The 19,447-nt window shown below is 38.8% G+C and overlaps 2 protein-coding genes across 2 annotated transcripts; both read right to left on the bottom strand.

The window, feature by feature from the left end:
• Positions 1 to 2,563: 2,563 nt before the first annotated feature.
• LOC121185553 (hemicentin-1-like) lies at positions 2,564 to 13,387 on the bottom strand. The gene is made up of 14 exons (XM_041043773.1): positions 13,333 to 13,387; positions 12,905 to 13,213; positions 11,161 to 11,442; positions 10,755 to 11,021; positions 8,039 to 8,332; positions 7,109 to 7,390; positions 6,733 to 7,002; positions 5,773 to 6,045; positions 5,370 to 5,621; positions 4,983 to 5,258; positions 4,586 to 4,837; positions 4,140 to 4,424; positions 3,404 to 3,661; positions 2,564 to 3,067 (listed from the first exon to the last, which is right to left on the bottom strand). Exons 1-14 carry the CDS (start codon positions 13,385 to 13,387, stop codon positions 2,961 to 2,963), a joined length of 3,462 nt encoding a protein of 1,153 aa, XP_040899707.1. The 3' UTR covers positions 2,564 to 2,960.
• A 2,151-nt stretch (positions 13,388 to 15,538) lies between these two features.
• Positions 15,539 to 18,720, bottom strand: LOC121185829 (carcinoembryonic antigen-related cell adhesion molecule 20-like). The gene is made up of 5 exons (XM_041044286.1): positions 18,444 to 18,720; positions 17,740 to 17,997; positions 17,169 to 17,450; positions 16,790 to 17,065; positions 15,539 to 16,685 (listed from the first exon to the last, which is right to left on the bottom strand). Exons 1-5 carry the CDS (start codon positions 18,508 to 18,510, stop codon positions 16,594 to 16,596), a joined length of 975 nt encoding a protein of 324 aa, XP_040900220.1. The 5' UTR covers positions 18,511 to 18,720; the 3' UTR covers positions 15,539 to 16,593.
• Between the last annotated feature and the right edge of the window lie 727 nt (positions 18,721 to 19,447).

Raw genomic sequence — 19,447 nt, forward strand, 5'->3', positions numbered from 1 at the left:
CCTCAAATTCTCACAACAATGAGCCCTTACCCTAAACCACTATCAGATTTATTGACAAAGGCACATCTTTCCTTTTATTCACAACCACCAACTGCAAAGGTGGTGTTTGGGTAAGACATGCTTCACGTAACTGGCAGTTGATTTGTCACAGCTCAGCTTTAGACGTCAACACCACCCTTTATAAAGAGCCACAACAACATTCCCTCACTGGGACTGAAGTTAGTGCACATGCAGGATTTCTTTTCCGGGACATACGGTATTGTACTGGCTTTACTACAGCATGGGATCGAGGATGTTTCTGCTGTTGGCTCTTGTGCTGCTAATGTTCACTGAGCGCAGCCAAGGTATTGAATACTTTATCTAAATAAGATATTATAGTGATTTATACAAGTAATTTTACATTTTGTGCATTTGTATTTATTTACTTATTTAACAATTTTTCAAAGGTTTTCCTGAGAGACACAAAGAATCTCTGATTGTCAGGACATCCACTGCTGGTAAGTAAGATTAATGTTCAAAACACTTTTAATCTAATCTTAACCTAATAATTATTACAAAAAAATTTAAGTTAAGTTTTAAGTTTGATATCAATTCTGTTGTAGCTGCTGATGTTGGAAAACCACTGACAACTGCAAATCCTGTCAACGCCCCAAGACAGCACAACAGGCTGTGTAACTGCAAAGGTGATATGAGTGTTATCAAGGGAATACAATAAACAATACACAGTATCTCATCAGTTTATATGTAATGAGAGCTTCAGTATCACCTGGATGCATTTTCCTGACGCTTTCTGCTCTTCTTTCCTTGTGTATCTAGGTCAACCAGGAAAGGGAATGACTGAATCCTGCACTTGTCAGCTGTGGGGCAAAACCAACCGCAAGAATTTAAAATGTGAGCTACTCATAGGTTTTTAGATTTATAGCATAATGAAGTAAAACAACCTGTAACAAGTGAGATCAGTGTTAAGAAAGTCTTGCATTCAGTATATTCTCTTGATTTAAACTGAATGGTCATTATAAACTTAATGATTCTTCAGAAGTGTTAGTTACAGTTCTTAAAAATACATTGGCCTTTTTCTGTGTTCTTCTTACTGTATTTCTTTATTTGTAGGGGCAGTTATTTGTGAGAAGGAAAAAAATAAGATGGAGAAGATTTGCCGCTGGTGGAAAAGACATAACAAGTCCACAAACCTGGGTCCCAGTGTCCCCATATGAGCAACACCAAGAAGCCCTTCTGACATTATGTACAGTGGGTACGGAAAGTATTCAGACCCCCTTAAATTTTTCACTCTGTTATATTGCAGCCATTTGCTAAAATCATTTAAATTCATTTTTTTCCTCATTAATGTAAGCACAGCACCCCATATTGACAGAGAAACACGGAATTGTTGAGTCTTTTTGGGAATGATGCAACAAGTTTTTCACACCTGGATTTTGGGATCCTCTGCCATTCCTCCTTGAAGATCCTCTCCAGTTCTGTCAGGTTGGATGGTGAACGTTGGTGGACAGCCATTTTCAGGTCTCTCCTGAGATGCTTAATTGGGTTTAAGTCAAGTCCATCTTGGAGTCCTTCAGGTGTTTTTTAGCAAACTCCATGTGGGATTTCATGTGTCTTGCGCTGAGGAGAGGCTTCCGTCGGGCCACTCTGCCATAAACCCCCGGCTGGTGGAGGGCTGCAGTAATGGTTGACTTTCTAGAACTTTCTCCCACCTCCCGACTGCATCTCTGGAGCTCAGCCACAGTGATCTTTGGGTTCTTCTTTACCTCTCTCACCAAGGCTCTTCTCCCCAGATTGCTAAGTTTGGCCGGACGGCCAGCTCTAGGAAGGGTTCTGGTCGTCCCAAATGTCTTCCATTTAAGGATTAGGGAGGCCACTGTGCTCTTAGGAACCTTAAGTGCAGAAGAAATTTTTTTGTAACCTTGGCCAGATCTGTGCCTTGCCACAATTCTGTCTCTGAGCTCTTCAGGCAGTTCCTTTGACCTCATGATTCTCATTTGCTCTGACATGCACTGTGAACTGTAAGGTCTTATATAGACAGGTGTGTGCCCTTCCTAATCAAGTCCAATCAGTATAATCAAACACAGCTGGACTCCAGTGAAGGTGTAAAACCATCTCAAGGATGATCAGAAGAAATGGACAGCACCCGAGTTAAATATATGAGGGTCACAGCAAAGGGTCTGAATACTTATGGCTGTGTGATATTTCAGTTTTTCTTTTTTAATAAATCTGCAAAAATTTCAACAATTTTGTGTTTCTCTGTCAATATGGGGTGTTGTGTCTACATTAATGAGGAAAAAAATGAACTTAAATGATTTTAGCAAATGGCTGCAATATAACAGAGTGAAAGATTTAAGGGGGTCTGAATACTTTCCGTACCCACTGTGTATCCTCACAATATATAGAAGTGAGTGTATGTTTATATTTCAGTGTATAATGACTGTCAATTCACTGTCATTCATATTTCTTTGAATGCAAGTTCTGCTTTTTTAAAACAGCAAAGTGTTTTTGACAGTGTTTCACTGACTAAAGTTTGCAGCACTGTGACTTTCTGAGTCAGGCTTACTGTATCCTCCACAACAAAGTCTTCTCAAAACTGATAATTTTGGCCTATTTTTTTTTTTTATTGATTAATAAATAAATACAGTGAATCTGTGTAAGTGTGATAAACATGCAATTACTTACAGTTTTAATATTATCATGCACAACAGAAAAGAGTAAAGGGTGAAGAATTGCAGTTTGTACCCCTTGTTAAACTATGTAAGTATATTGAAGAATTTTTTTTATCAATCTGGCTATAGGACAGTGACAACAGCCAACACAACAATAACACTAACCCAAATCCAAAACCCAATAGCAGGTGAATATAACATTAAAAATATAGAATATCTTCTCATTCATTTTACTGTAAGATTGTTAAAAGAGACTGTAAAGGGAGCAGGAGGCCTTTCACTCTTCAGGATTCAGTTGAACAGCACGGGGACAAACAAAGCAATCAGACCCATCACTGTCAGACTGCCTTGGGATGGGAAGTGGATGACAGAGGCGTGACCTGAAAGAGAAAGAGGGCCTGAAATAATGAGAAATAAAGAGAATTGTATGTTGTAGTTCTCAGATTGTATAGCACCTACTGTAAGGTACTGTACGCTTTTGTAAAATTATTTAGGGTGATCCTTATTTTTCCAGGCATTATACAGTTTTGTTTTTTTTTTAATGAAGAAAGAATTTTTAAATGATCCCACTAAAATGCTAGGTCATGTTTCTCTCAAAATCTGACTGAGAGCTCATCAGATATTACAAAATGACTTTTGTCCAAGTTGTAAAGACAATTAAAGAATCTATCATGGTGATGTAGAAACCACATCGAAAATAAGGAGGGACGAGATGCACAGTAAGGTTCACTCACCGATGACAGTAAAAGTTGTCCTCTGGTACTCTGTGATATCCGTCACAGCGTTCCTCGCCTTACATATGTAGAGCCCTGCTTTCTCTTTTGTTGCATGGAACGTGATAACAGGGCCAATCGCTTTTGGGTCTGATGTCGTGCTGTTCAAGAACCAGGAAAACTCACAATCTGGTCGAGAATCAGCAGAGCATTTCAGGGACACGTTTTGGCCTGGTTTTTCTGAACCTGGACCAGTGATAATCACATTCAGAGGGCCATCTACAAACAGACAGAGACAACTGGTTGGAATGATGAACAGTATCATGATGAATATTATATGTTTTAATATGTTGATCTGACACAAAATGGTCACTTTTATAGGTCTAAATCCACCTATATTCTGAGCAGCATTTGGAGAGATTTCCCAATCTCCTTCAGGTCAGACTGTAACTATACACCCTAATTGCTATTATGTTCAATATGTTTGTACCTTATGATTATTCAACATGTACTGAATATTTAAATAATTACTCACAGAGTAATTTAATTCCAGCCTCCCCCTGAATTTTTTACCCCCTTGTTTTCTGCACTTTTTGCCTTTTACCCAAAGGGGTGCAAACATATTTTCTGGTAGCCAACCTGTTACCTACCTGTCTTGTTACCAAGCATAACTTAAAATATTGATTTTATTAACAGTAGTTAAAATGAATTAAAATTGCTTTTAAAAAAAATTTCCATTATTCCCTACATTACTCACAGTTCACCAGGAGAGTGTATTGGGGGCTTTCATGTCGACCAGCCTGATTGATAGCGACACACTGATATGTCCCATCATCGTACATTGTCAGTGAAGTGAAGTGCAAGGTGTTGTTTCCAGTGTGGTTGTGCATGTCTGGGTAAGTAGCAGTGTTCATGTTGAGGTGCATGTTGTTCTTCATCCAGTAGATCATCTCATAGGGCCCAGCAACTTCACAGATGAGAGTGAAGCTTTGATCTTTTATTGGAACTGTGCTGCTTTTGATCATCACTGACTCTATGGCCTCTGTAGACACAGTGAGTTCACAGGTTAAGGCTTCATGATTTAACTTCATCCTATTACAACATTTAGACGTTTAGAAAACTACAAAACTTCACGTGACTTGTGTTGAAAAAGCCACATTCGCTAATCTCATCTAATTCCTCCACATGCTTGAGTTTCCTTACCAATAACTGTGAACATCTTGGAATTTGTGCTGTTCTTTTCCGTCACATAATTGTATGCCATACAGGTGTATTCTCCACTCATGTTTAAAGACAAAGGGCCATTTGTAAACACTGAAGTATTGGCCACCTCGGTGCCATTGAACCACCAGCTGAACTGACTGGGAGGCACTGACATGGCAGAGCAGCTGAAGGTTGTGTTTTGTCCCATTTCACCAAACCTTGGTCCATAAATGACGGGTGTGTCTGGTCCAACTGCAACAGCAAAGGAAATAGAAGACTCTTATGGTACTGTACTTCAACAACTAAAAATAATATGGCATTAAATAACTCTGATGATGATGTACTACACTATGTATCACTTACAGAAACACATAAATCCTGTAGATTTTATACTCACAGTTCACAAGGAGCTTGTAAGTAGGGCTGGTCATGCTTCCAACAGCATTCACAGCGGTACACTTGTAGTATCCAGTATCATTGCGATTTAGTGCGTTGATGGTGACTGTGCTGTTATACATGTTGAAAACAGTTCTGTTGTCCTCGTACAGTTCCATATCATCCTTCAGCCAATAAACATGATCGGCAGGCCCAGTCACATTGCATGTTAGCATATATGGATAACCTTCTTTGGGAGGACTCATTGGTGATTCCACTTGGACATCTTCTATTGGGTCTGAAACAAAGCAAAAATCCACAGGTTATTTGGTCCTCTCCCCAGCAACCTTTCTTCCTTGAAAGTAGGAAACATATTTTTACAGAAATAAAATAGCAACCAAAGTCTCACCAACAACAGTAAGCGTCGTGTTTGCAGTTTTGTTTTGGCCGGTCATTTCGTTATAGGCTGTGCAAGTGTACAGCCCGCTCATTTCTTTGGTAAGCGGAGGTGTTACATACTCAGATGTATTGGCCACCTGATTACCACTGAAAGACCATGTGTAGAGACTGGGAGGGTATGACAATGCCCTGCAGGTGAATGTGACGCTACTTCCTGTCTTAGCAGCAGCTGGCCCGATGATATTTAGCATCTCTGGTCCATCTAAACAAATGAATATTACCTTTAGTCACAGTCACTAGGACATCATTTCAGCAGGTATTTTGTGATGAATCTAATAGATATGATCACATTTGCTAATGTCTCACCTAATTCCTCCTTAGTCAGTGATGATGAGGGAAAATGAAATACTTACATTTTACTGCGACTTTGTAGGGGCTGCTGGTTATGTTGCTCACAGAATTAAATGCCTGACACATATAATCTCCATTATCTGAATGTTGGAGTGGGTTGAGAATCAGTGTCTTGTTGTCCATCTCAAACAGTGTTGTGTTGTCAGGGGAAATAAGCCACGAATCCTTCCACCACTGAATTCTCTCAACAGGTCCAGTCACTTCACAATGCAGAGTGAAGGGATTATGAAGTATTGCTGGTCCAGTAGAATTCACCTCAGCTGAATGTAGTGGATCTATAGGAGGAGAAGGAAATTGAGGGCTGAGTGACTGTGACATGTACCACTGAGGCTGACTGACATTTTTGGAATTATACTTATATCCTGTGTTGCAGAGAATTAGTTGAGAAGACTCATACAAAGAGGCAACCATAACCAACAGCTAGTTAGCTACGCTTAGCATAAAGACTGAAAAAGGGAGGACACAGCTGGCCTGTCTCAACCTTAAATATCAAAATCCACCTACCAGCACCTCTTAACTTCACTAATCACCAGATTATATCTCAATTTTATATTCCATACAAAGACCAGCATGTCTCTGCTGGTTTCCTGGCAGCATCATGGTGACAACAAAATTCACAGTCACTGCAACTGGCCAGCAAATATCCTAGAAAATAAACCAAAAGTCTTTATTTATCCCTGCATATTGGATATTGCAGGGTTTTTATTTATTTACTTTTTTAATCTTTAGAAAGAGCTGGGCTGGCTACATCCTTTTTCCAGTCTTAGTGCTAAGAGCTAAGCTAACTCCATGTTGATCCATATTGAATGGACAAATATGAGAGTGGTAGCAATCCTCTATGTCCTGGCAAATGAGTACATTCCTCAAAATATTATTTCTTTTAAATAATCTAAGTGTCTTTTGTGTGTTTCAAAGAAACAAACAAAAAAAAAACCTTTAAAATACTGCATATCCAACCTTACCTAAAATCCAGAGCATTGTACTTGCACTGCTGAATCTGGATGTGACATTGTTGTAAAACACACATTTGTAATTTCCTGACTCGTTCTTTGTTGCGTTGTTTAGCTGAATCTTTGGGCCATATTTATTTAGGTACACTCCATCCACCATCCACGTGATCATTGCTGAAGGGCTGGACATCGCTGAGCATGACAGTGTGATATCAGATCCGGTTCTGTACATATACTTTGGCGCCATGGGCATGATCATCATTGTTGTGTTACTTGGACCATCTGATGATATGAAACAAAAAAATTGTTTTAGTGCTTTATGGTTGGATTGGAATAAAAAAATTCATAGGCCTATATGTACATAAATCTTTCTTTAGTTAAAACTCACAGCTGATGTTCAGGTATACAGGGGGACTGATTTCATAGCTGACACCATTGGACACATTGCACATGAATGGCCCCTTGTCATAGTGGGTCACATTGACTATGCTGAGCGTGGCATTTCCATTGCTGAGCTGTACTTCCCCACCAGCTGTGAGCACAGAGTTGTTTTTCAGCCAAACGTAAGACGGGAACGAGCCGCTGGACACAGAGCACACGAGAACTGCTGTGTCATTGTACTCCACCAGCTGGGTTGCTTTTGCCATCAGGGTCACGTTTGAAATAGGCACTGCAGAGAGGGAAATGACAAGCTGTTTGTCAGGTTTTGTTGAAATGTGGGATTACAGTGAACATTGCATTTTGATTGCATAACATTGCTTAACGGGTTGAAATTTTTAATTTGTCCAACATTAAATACTCAGCCTCAGCAGGACTTGAATGTGAAAAACACTTGTTAATGTGGTTAACACAATCTGTGCTAAACATCAGCACCTTCTGTGTGAGCACGTTGGCATAACTGCATTAGTGTTTCGCTCAAAGCACTGCTGCACCTAAAGCCTGAGAGGCCTAAGAGCAACTGTAGAGAGCTGCTAAGACACTTGATTTGCACTTTCATAACTGTGTGAATAGTAGTGACAATTGTAGTAGTAGTGACATTTTTATTGAAATGAGAAGGTAAAAGGTTTTTTCTCATTGAAAAAACAACATTTTCCATCAAAATATCCATTTTATCTTTTTTTTTTTTGTCTTGCAAATCAACACTGCAAACATAGAAGTAGACACTGGGATATGCAAATACTAAATGCTCTTTTTTTAAAATAGATTTTTGTTATAGATCATATTTTTGTATAGAATTTCATGTAAAAAAATCACATTTCTAGAATGTGAGGAAATATGCGAGGCAGGAAAAATAAAAAAGTGATAAACTGGTCCTTACCTTGGACTGACAGTATTAACTTAGCACGATAAGAATTCACCAGTTGCAAGGTGTACACTCCAGAGTCTCCCACCTGTAGTGACCTTATAGTCAAGGATGAATTGGCTGAACTGAATGTAACCCTGTCACGCCATTCTTCAGTTATGGTAACAACTCCTTGCATTATCCACACAATAACATTGTTGTCGAACATCCATACCCCTAGTGTGACATTGACTTGGCTGCTTAGTGTGACATTGCTGCCCACAGGTAAGGGGTTCTCAGAGGCATAGATGCGCTGGCTGCACACATGATCTAGCAACACAAAGCAAGGAATAGACAGTGTATTCAGCTACCTTGAAATGTAGTTATTTGTAAAAGCACTCAGAAAAAAATGCTAAAATGTGTTGAAGTAGTAAATTCAAAAACGTTTTTTTTAAATCATTAATATCTCTAAACTGAGGCTCTCAGTATTTGAACTGAGAATCATTATAATGAAAAAAGTAAATTAATTCAAGTATAATATAATTCAGCCTTACCTGTTTCAATGGTTATCGTGGCCAAGATTAGGAGAAACACCACTGGAGACTCCATTCTTCTCTTCATTTTCTTTTTGGTTAGAAATATCCTCCTCAGCTAATTGGACTTGACTCTGTCTTTGATTAATTCAAATCTGGCGATATTGTATGGTCACAGCCACGTTCTGATCTGCAAATATTTGCTTTGCATCGCAACTGCATCAAGCGCTCTGTTCTCGTGGTGCAAATGCTCACCCCTAGTCTACCATCACCATGCAACCTCACAGACCTTTTCCTGGCCACACCTTGTTTTGCCCTGGTCCTCTCTGAGGTTTTACTGGTATACAACAAGGAGTGTCCATTTTATGTAAACCTGGTTCAATGACACTGAGGTAGAGGGTAAAATGTAAGTGTACTGTATGACTTGGAAGTTAAAAAGATTCAAAACCCACACTGTGGAATAACGCTCTGAACTCACAACAGATGGTGCTGAGCAGTGTTCTCTGATGAACAATGTACTGTGTTGGAAAACTGGAAAAAAAATAATAAATTGGGCATTTAAAAAAAATGTAATTCCTTTTAAATATGTTTTTGGATTTTCATTAGACTATTTTGCTGTTAGAACTATTTGGTAATGAGTGACACCCCCAATAACAATATTGACACGTTTTAATAGGGGACAAAAGACCATCTGTCCCTTTACTGGATGTTTCTCTTTCCCTCTTTTCCTGTCTACAGTAACCATAGACCTATAGGAGGATTTTCTATTTGTTCAAGGACAAAGGGGATACGAATATTTTTCTTTCTCTCTCACAAGATGAGCATTAAAACTTTTAAATATGCCAAATGGCTCCAACAAATATAGCAAAGTCTGTCTTTCAACAGACAGTAGTTTTTTTCTGTTTTGGGGGCATTAGATATTAAATATTATTAGATATCGATAGAACATTAGATATAGTTATTACATTTCTTTCAGCCACAAAAATGTTTGCTTATTGTTTAAGACTGAATAAAACTCAGCCATTGCTTTATGAAGGGGATTTCGCTCAGCTTATCTTACTTAAACAATGACAGCGGTCCAAGAAGATGTCATGATCATACTCCTCAGAAAAAAAAAGTAAGGCACCTACACAAAACCATGTGGTTATTGGTTTTAGGTGAATGCTGTACAAGCTTAAACGTGGTTTTAAATGCCTGGTTTAGGACCCAACTGACAATCGAATACAATGTTTGATAGTAAACACAGTGGAATGTTTGCTTTCTTGCTGTGCCAACACATATAGAAGAGGTTCTGACTGCTTTATTGGACAATACATAAAAATTCACTTCGTCATACTTGTTTCAAAGTCACCCATGGACTTAATGAACCAAGGAAATCTTTGAAAGTTATTCGTTATTAGTCACGTTAGCTGTGTTACTGTATGCATATCTTTACAATGTATAGTTTTTTTTTTCATTCAGCACCATTTATATAAAAAAACATTTCTCCAGTTTCTTCCGTCTCCTTTTGCTAAATTTTAAGTGTGGGGTGAGTGTCAGTGTAGTTCTGTTCATGCCTTTCCCTCACAATGTATTTAACAAAGCAAATGACTGGTGATTAAATGTAATTAGAACACACTTTCTAAAACAGGACTGAATAATTGTTGAAATTATTCTTTAATCAAAAGGTTTTTTAACTCTGTTGTTTTTTGTTTTTGTTTTTTTTGGTTTTGGATGGCTATGGTCAGACAAAACAAGGTATCTTTCGCCCTGCTTTAGGAATGCTCATTATATCCGTTACCTCACACTAGGAAGCCGATTTTATTTGCTCCCTGCTGCTCATTTAACTCATTATATCATGTTCAAGACTCAAACTAATTTGCATTCATTTAGAAGTGTCACCATTTCAAAGGGATAATAGCCTACCACTTTTTTTCTTCTCTGAAAGAAAAATGTTAAGGAGACTATGGAGAATTTAGTGTCAATCCATAAATTAAAACATTTTTGGAGAGTATGAATAACAAATGTTTAATGTTTTTACATGTAGTTATTCTGCAGCTTGTCTGGCAGTGAGAAGAGGAATGCCACCAATAACAGCAGAGGAAGGAACCACACACTGACTGCCCTCTGTTCAGATCCTGAGAATGGAGACTCTGTAGAGACAAACCAAAGACAGGGTGAAGCTGGGGACAAATGGAGAAATTTGGTATTCGTTGATATCACTATACAAACAAACTCACTTGTGATCATGACATGTGAGGTGATATTGCTTCTCATGTTGGTGTGATTGTTGAAGGCCAGACAGGAATATGGACCACTTTGATCCTCGGAGATGCTGTAAAGCTCCAAGAGTGGACCTGTCGTGTTCACAGACTCTCCACTGAAAGTCCATTGAAGCAGAGCCGGAGGATTGGACTGTGCTGAACAGATCATGGTCAGATTGGATCCAACTAAAAAATAAGTTGTGTTCTGTCCATTCACTGTGAGAGCCATGCTATCTGGGCCATCTGAGAGAGAGACACAAAGAGAGCCAGACAAAAGAAAAGAGGCATTCAGCAAATTAAAGCTCTGTAGTGGAACTGGAGGATTATACATGGACCAATCACAGAGATTTATGATTAAATTTTATGACGTTGTCCTACTCACAGCTGATGGTTAAGTTTACTGGATCACTGGTGCCATTACTGATAGGATTGAACACACAACATCTGAATGGTCCGTGGTCATAGCGAGTCACATTGACTACAGTGAGAGTGGAGTTCCCATCAGTGAGCTGAACTCTCTCACTTGCTGTAACCTCGGAGCTGCCGTTCAGCCAGAGGAAAGAGAGGGAGGATCCAGAGGAGACAGAGCATGTAATGACTGCTGAGCTGTTGAACTCCATGAGGTCGGTTTGATTTGTCTTTAGCGTTATATTTGAAATGGGTTCTGTGGAAGACAAATGGATGAGGAAAGGATGGAGATGTGGCGACGGAGATGTCAGAAGAATGTACCCCATGAGGCTTAGTACGCTTACATACTTACTGATTATGCCTACCCTATGATAATTTGATATGACTTTTATCAAATAAATACTGTATTTACAGCAGCACATTTGATTATAAATACAGTTAAGTGTCCTGCTGGAGGATAAACCCCAGACAAAAGATGCTCTTATCAAGGATTATTACTGATCCAGAAATGTATATGTTAAAATAGTTAAATTATTATTATTATATTTCCTGTATCTGTACGATGGCTGTCAAGTGCCAGAAAATTATTTTATTAACCATTAATAAAGGTATTTACAAAATATAAAGCATGGCATATTTGAATTTGAAGCACATATTTGTAGATTTTATAAGGTACTGAGTTTAATTCCTACAGATTTTGTTTTGTATGGGTAAGCAGTGATGTGTGTGTGAGCTATTCACCCAGCAGAAACAGTTTCTGTGAAACTGAACACAAAAGGACACCAGAGAGGTGAGTGTTGACAGACACAGATACAGACAGAGACAAACCCGAGGATGTGGTCACGTAAGCAAAAGGACACCAAAACCAAAACACATGCAGGATCTTACAGTAAGCGGTGAGCTAATTTTTCTGGTTGTCAGTCCAAATATCACGAGGCAGACACATAAATTCCTTCAAGTCATTTCTGGATACTGTTTTGGGATCCACCTTTTTCAAAACATCAGGAACCGGTTTCAGTAAAAAGTGTAGAGTCAACAATTCATCAGCAAATTTTTCTCTCCCTCTCCCTCTCTACATGTCTAGCTGTGCTTGTTCATTGCCAAGAGGTGCAAAAGACCCTCATCGTAAGTTAAGTGATTCTCATGCACTGGTTTGGTTTCAAGTTTTGATTATTTTCTAACATCATTCTTGTTATTATGGGGTTAATGTTTGATGTCTTCTGTCCTCAAGACTTTCATTGTCATAAAATTTTGCTTCTCTTTTGCGGTTTCTGTTCTGTGCTATTCTGCCTCTAAGACTGATTTCCTTTTATTGCTAATTTACTTACAATGGTCATTTAGATTGAATATCATAAAAATGTATATTTTTTTTATATGACGTCAGAAAATGCATTTTTCGAGTTTGGCAAATGCGTGTTTATTTACTCAACAATGCCTACAGTTTCATCTTCAGAGCTCTAACTCAGTTGAAACCCAGAAATAAGGTTAAAATTAATACAGGAAATGCATGATAAATAAGGGATGAAGTCGCCATAACAGAGAGCATATGATGAAATGTCCTTGAAAAAAGACATTTGCTTTTCACCACATAATGCTTCTAATAAGAAAAATTATATTCATTAATTAATTAATTTATGCAATGTTTTGGACTGGCTATAGCATTTCTAATGGATAAATCACTAAAACACATTGAATATCAGCCATCTATTTAGTCTCACCAAGAACAGTGATGGAAGTGTTGGCACTAAGCTTGGGGTCATTGCTCTGCACCACGTAGACTCCTGAGTCGGCCAAGGTGACGGAATTCAGAGTTAGAGCTCCTGTGAGGACTTCGATTGATGCCCTGTCACTGTAACTGGGGAGGACCACCTGCTGTCTCTCTGTCCAGATGATGATGAGGGACTCTCCCACGGCCCAGCTTCCACTCTTCAGAGTTACTGAAGGAGACAGAGACAGTGTAACTGTATCCCCAACTATGGCAGGGTTGGAAGAGGGCTGGACCTCCACAGCACCAGAAGCCAGAAAATCTGTGGAAGAGAGCAAGATTTGTAAGTTACTGCAATATAAATGACACAAAAATACATACATTACATTTTTAACCAGCACTGTTATCATCACATAATTCATCAGCTGTGACAGAGCCTACTTTGTATCAAAGCCAGCAATACAATAGCCGAGGTTCCTTCACCCTTCTTCTCCATTTTGTATCAATGGTCTGAGGATATCCTCACTGTTTCTGCTCTATTATACATGTCCATTATTTGTCCAGGCCCCGACCGATAAATACTTTTAGTAGCAACCCAGGTTCTTATCTGCAGGTGTTTCAGGTTATCAGGAGTCCTCTTGTCAAACTTACAAAGGGTGCATTACATTTTTTGTTTATCATCCCGGGTGGCCCATCAGCAAAATGACAAATTATGACAGAAGGTAAGGTGAGGCATGACATGAAATTTTTTGAGTTTTTTTTTTCACCTCTACCCTGAAAGTTTCTGTGTACACACCTGATGTACGACACTTTCAGCTCGGTTTTTTTCTGCATCTGTGTGTGTCAAAGACAAAGATTTCACATTGATAATCCACACGCTTTCAGCAGCTTGACACTCAAAATGAATACACCTGCTTTGTGTAGTACATATTTACCGAGGCCCTCAATCTGTTGTGTTCTGTGTACTCAGTGTTTCAAATCTTGCAGGTAGCGACACAGCGACCAACTACAACCATCATTCATTTCTGAAACAGACAGAACAGCATATGGTATATGTTAGAAATATAATATTAGAATATGAATTAGTATTTTCACACGTCAGTCAATCGAACCTCTTATCTCTTTCAGACATTAAGGAATGCTGTCTCTTGTAGCATTAGTGCCATTATACGTATAAACCATTACACGTTTCACAGCACCACTCAGTACACGTGTGCCATTGTCAGTGGCGGTTCTACATTGAACTACTCCCTGGGCGACTCCCCCTCCAAGCCCCCACCCCAAAAAATTGAAAAAACATTTAACACAAACAGCCATGTTTTAACAATATTTATATTATAACAATCTCCATCTCCAACATTGCCAAAACAGTTTAGAAATTGAAGTTATCAGAAATTATTAATATACTCTACATACATAAAAGTGGCAAAAATATACACAATCACACATAACAACAGCAGAGAATAACAATAATATAAAATAAAAAGAATATAATTTATTATTTTAGAATAATAAAGAAAATAAAAGAATAATATCCAAATAAAATATAGAATAAATATTCTGAATAGCACAAACCCTTCATCACACAAATGAAAACACACTGAAGGAAATCTAATTATAACACTTAACAAAAACTAACAAACAAAAACTAAAACTAAAACCTAAACCTAAGACCTTTCTGGCCTTCCTTGATGCAAAATCATCAGTGATATCATCATATGAAACCTGTTCCCCTATTGAGTGATTGATACTCTCAAAACGCCTAACAAACGCAACAAACCGACATACTCTGCAAAGAAAAATTCAAATGACCGCCACTATACAGAGCTACTCTCTCTCTAAACACACTCAATCCCGATTCACATCACAAACCGAACCCATCAGGTGATTCGTATGACGTCCGAAGCACTCACCTGCTTCGGACGTCAGTGACCAAACCACACCTCAGCACAGTGGCTCAATACAACTGCCTCATGAGCTACCGCGCATGTGTTGGAGTCTCGAGTGTTTGAGGATCACTAGGAACCACCACTCTGAGTCAGGGTGCCGTTTCTACGTTCATATGCTGGTGGTGCCTGCTGGGAGATGGGGACGGCGCCAATTTGCCAATTCTCGACACAGTAATATGATAGATAATAGAAAACAGCTTAGCGGCGCAGATGATTTTCTTTTCACGTGGTTGTGCTGCCCCCGTGTGATGCCGCCCCGGGCGGCTGTCCGGTTCGCCCGTGCCAAAAACCTCCACTGGCCATTGTTTGAACTGTGGCGGTGCAAAGTTCAGTACTAAACACACCTGTGACACACAGTAGCCTATGTGAGACTTATGACCAGGCCGGGTTATTTATAGAACAATGTACAATGTGTCACCACTGTGAGTAGGAGTAGCAGCAGTACAGGATAGATTATTGCACTGAATGGTTTGCCATAAGACCTCGTGGTACATTTATTGTTTATTTGTAAATATGACTTAAATGTTGAAGCTGGTAAATGTGGAGATAATTTCTACTACTTTACATACTGGTTGGTATCTTAATCTCTAACAGTACATCATAATTTAGTAGTTGATTGTATTTTCTATTAATAATACAAATTTGGTAAGTAACTAAGAACTAACAGTATCAAATAAATGTATAGTGATGTGTAATATTTCAAAACAGTACGTTTATTCAAGAACAGTATTTCAGTAAATGCACTTAGTTACATTGCACCACTGGTTATAAATAAAGTTTGGAAAATAGTCCAGAGTGCCCCGAGTCTCCACATGTTGAAATAAATAGTTTGAATAATTCAAAAGGTTTGGTAGTCTCCCACATTAAACATGGAACTCTACAATATTTTTAATGAAGTAATTTTATTCATTAAAAAATATTTATTGCTGATATGTCCTTATTCACTTTAAGGACCACAATTAAAATATAACTTTGGACTTCATTATATAACTGTATCATCATTGTAATGTTGTACTGTATCAACTTAACTAAAGTGAATTCACTCCCGTCTTCTGTATCTGAGATCACAGTGCCTCCCTGTGGACATTAAAAAGCATGGCCAAAAACAAAAAAGACAAAAAAATGAAATCAAAGTTTTGGAAATGTATGATTGGATATGTATGATGGTATCCACCAGTGGTGCTGCTGGAAAAGCCCTCAATGAAAACAATTATTCTGACTGGATAGTAATAATCTCACATGAACAGCAGATCAGTGTTTTGTGCAGATAATGTGGACCTGAGCCTCATGGAGGGCATCACAGATGTTATAACACATTATAACCTTTTGTGTTGCATTTGTAACAGCACTACAAATGTCTAGTTTACAACAAATACAACAAGGGATTTGGCCAACATACTTTGCAGTGTTTCAGCTGGAAATTTACCATCACTTGCAAGTGAATTGGTGACACATTAAGGTCAGAGGTCAACCTCAAGCCAAACAAATGATCAATTCATAAATTCTTTAAAGGTAAGTGGGGAAACATCCGTGGGCATCATCATTATCAGACAGAAAGTTCTGAATTAACATGTAACCATCAGAGACATGAAATATATGTTGTATTATACTATACAGAATAATACAGAATTTCATCAAACTTTTTTCGTCATGATGTGATGAAAGCAGATTGCTGAAACAAGGGCATCTCAATTACATTTTACTGTGTGTGCAAGCAATACACACAAACACACATACAAAACAGCAAACAGCTTTATGAATCAAAAAGGACCACCATGCCCAGGCTGAGAATCATTGCGAAAAGTCCATGGAGCTGCATCACCTCAGATCCAGAGACAGGAATGCCTGTGTAAGGGTGAAGATGTCAAACAGGACAAAACAAGTCATTAGACTAGATTTAACATGCAGTTTGACAGTGGCATGACAGAAGACACAAGAGCATTCAGTACCTTTAACTTCTACCATCTTGGTGGCACTGGCAGAGAGCCCAGCAGCTGCATTTTCTGCAACGCAGGTGAAGTTTTGGAAAGTACCGGGTATGGAAGGGGTCCACTTGAGCTCATTATTGTGGACTGAAAAGTAGGTTCCGATAGGGAAACCCCCTTTGAACTGCCATTTGACTGTACATTGCACATTTAAGGTACAGCTTGTCAAGCAGGTGAACTGACTCTGTCTGCCGGGAAACACAACGTCAGGTCCGCTGATGCTGACGTTCCATGGATCGACTACAAAAGATCAGAAAGTTCACTCCAGCATGTGAAAAGCAAAATAAAATTCTTCCTTCTGCCTTGTTTACTTAGACTATTTCTAGGCTCCTTAAATACTTACAGCTGAGAAGATAGCCCAGGCTAGAAACTCTAGTCTGTTGTAGAGAAGTTTCGCAGTGGTAGAATCCAGCATTAGAGGGTAGCAGTGAGTCAAAGTGAAGGGTGTGGTTATTCTGCTGCAGCTGCATATTTTCATTTAGGGTCACTTTCTGTCCATCTTTGTACCAGAGCAGGTCTATTGGGCCTTGAAGCTCGCCTGATTTTGCAACATGGCAGACCAGATCCAGTGGCTGGTTGCGAGATGGGACAGTGTTTGGTGGACTGATTTGCACAGACACTGGATCTGCAACAGACGATATCAGATGGAGAGAATTTAGGTAAGAAGGAACACGTGTGTGTAACTCAAACTGTAGCTTATGGATACAATTTTTTTTGTAAGGGGTCACGAGCCAAAAAAAACGTGGCGATCACTGGTTTCATCATTAACACTACCTCAAGTTTACAAGTTGATCACATTCTTAATCTCAAAAGTAAGTAGTACAAGTACATAAAAAATACAGTGAGTGTGCAAAGGTTCCGAGTTACTTTTCACCACAATACAACTGGTATAGCAACCAATCTGCCGTACTTACTCTTGATTGATAGAATGGAGGTCGTAACACTGGTGAGTTTAGTTTCTGGGTTGAAGACAAAGCAGTTCAGTTCCACTGTGCTGTCCCGTCCATCTGGTGTCCAGGTTAATGTGTTCCCCTCGACTGTGCGGCCCTTGAAGGACCAGGTGTAGATGCAGTTTGGGAAGCAAGAAGACGAACAGGTGAAAGTGGTGCTGAAACCAGCTGTCACCTCACCCGTCCAGGAAATCTGCACCTTGGCTCCCAAACCTGGTACACCTGGGAGACAGGAGGGGTCAGTATGGCTGCTCAAACAATGTCTGATGTACAATTTCATTTTTGTTGGCCTGTAATGGACACAATGTCTATTCATTCACACATTGTAGTCTGTTTTATTACTCCTTTTGTTTATTTCATTTCTGAATCCATCAGATTTTCTCTTTTTCTCATTTCTTTTATATTATTTACTTTATTCTATTGTGATTTTAGTTAAGTTTAATAGTTAATGTTTAGTTTAATTAATTGTTAACTTTTATGTTAACATTTCATAGTTTTAGTGTAGCTTTTATAGTTATGAATAATTAGCATAAATTTTTGTTGACTCATTTTCCTGTTTCTGGATCTTGGTTGCCTCACTATCGCTCTCTGACCAATTTGTAAAAAGAACCCTTTTAATTCCCATTTTTTCATCTGTACTCGGTAAATTGTAGTAAAAGTGCTCTTACCCGTCAGTACCGCCAGCAAAACACAGTAAAGATTCTTCCAATAGGGTATCATGGTTATGTCTCTCATGTGTGAATCCACTGTGGATTTAAGCAAGTTTCTCTCTTTTGTTGTATACCAAGCATCAGGAAGTTATCCTCTGCACCTGTTACTAAAACATTTTTGATTTCAGTCACAGCCCGATGTCACAGTGTCGTCTTGTTTAACACCTGAATATACTTGATGAGGCAATCAGTGCAATCCGCAACAAGTTTCCCCAAACCATGACAGGAAATGTGATATTGCAGCAAGGTGGTTGGGTTAGCTTTTATGAGTTTTGCAAGTTTTGAAATTGTGCTTTGTTGAAATTGTACAACGGTTCTGGACCTTCCCCAAAATAAAGCCTATAAATATAGAAGAAAGTGCAGTGAATGACCTGAACTGTTTGATGACTACAGCAGCCTATCAGCAGGCCTTTTTTTTAATTGATTTAGCAATAAAGCAGAATTGCAGTTTCTTAAATTTCTCAACCATTATACTACTGTCCTCCTCTTTCTTATTCCTTACTCTCATCTCATTGGACATTATTTGGCCACAGAGGTATGACATTTGACTCTTATCACCTGGAGATGTACAATATAAAGTACACCTAATGAAATTCCCTACTATAACAACATAACTTACGATAATGATGAGTTTTTATTACACTGAAAGTTCACTATCACTTGTGATAGAGGACTCTTTCCAGGGGTTACACGCAAAGCCAAGTCAGTAACTGCTCTCTGTGTCCGAGCAGGTGGGCCTTTTTTGGTGAAAGATTCACATGGGCAACACTTCACGTAACTAGGAGTGAGACATTAAAGGGTGCAAAGGAAGAATACCATAGTCTATTGTTTGCATTCATTCATTAACACTGTGCTTTTATCGCACTTTTTATTTGTACTGAATTGCCGTGGTGACGTTAGACTGACAGAGCAACATATTTACTCACCCTGAACTTTGAATTTATTGCTGTAATTTAAATGCA

Source organism: Toxotes jaculatrix, chromosome 8 (genome assembly GCF_017976425.1).
Source record: "Toxotes jaculatrix isolate fToxJac2 chromosome 8, fToxJac2.pri, whole genome shotgun sequence".
Lineage (NCBI taxonomy): Eukaryota > Metazoa > Chordata > Actinopteri > Toxotidae > Toxotes > Toxotes jaculatrix.

Coding starts and splice junctions, on each gene's coding strand:
- LOC121185553 (XM_041043773.1), bottom strand. CDS start 13,387: ATGGAGAAGAAGGGTGAAGGAACCTCGGCTATTGTATTGCTGGCTTTG. Junction 7,391..8,038: donor GTTAATACTGTCAGTCCAAG/GTAAGGACCAGT, acceptor CCCTCTCTGCAG/TGCCTATTTCAAACGTGACC. Junction 5,259..5,369: donor CACGACGCTTACTGTTGTTG/GTGAGACTTTGG, acceptor GCTTTGTTTCAG/ACCCAATAGAAGATGTCCAA.
- LOC121185829 (XM_041044286.1), bottom strand. CDS start 18,510: ATGAGAGACATAACCATGATACCCTATTGGAAGAATCTTTACTGTGTT. Junction 17,998..18,443: donor TTTGCTGGCGGTACTGACGG/GTAAGAGCACTT, acceptor CCTGTCTCCCAG/GTGTACCAGGTTTGGGAGCC. Junction 16,686..16,789: donor CAAGATGGTAGAAGTTAAAG/GTACTGAATGCT, acceptor ACCCTTACACAG/GCATTCCTGTCTCTGGATCT.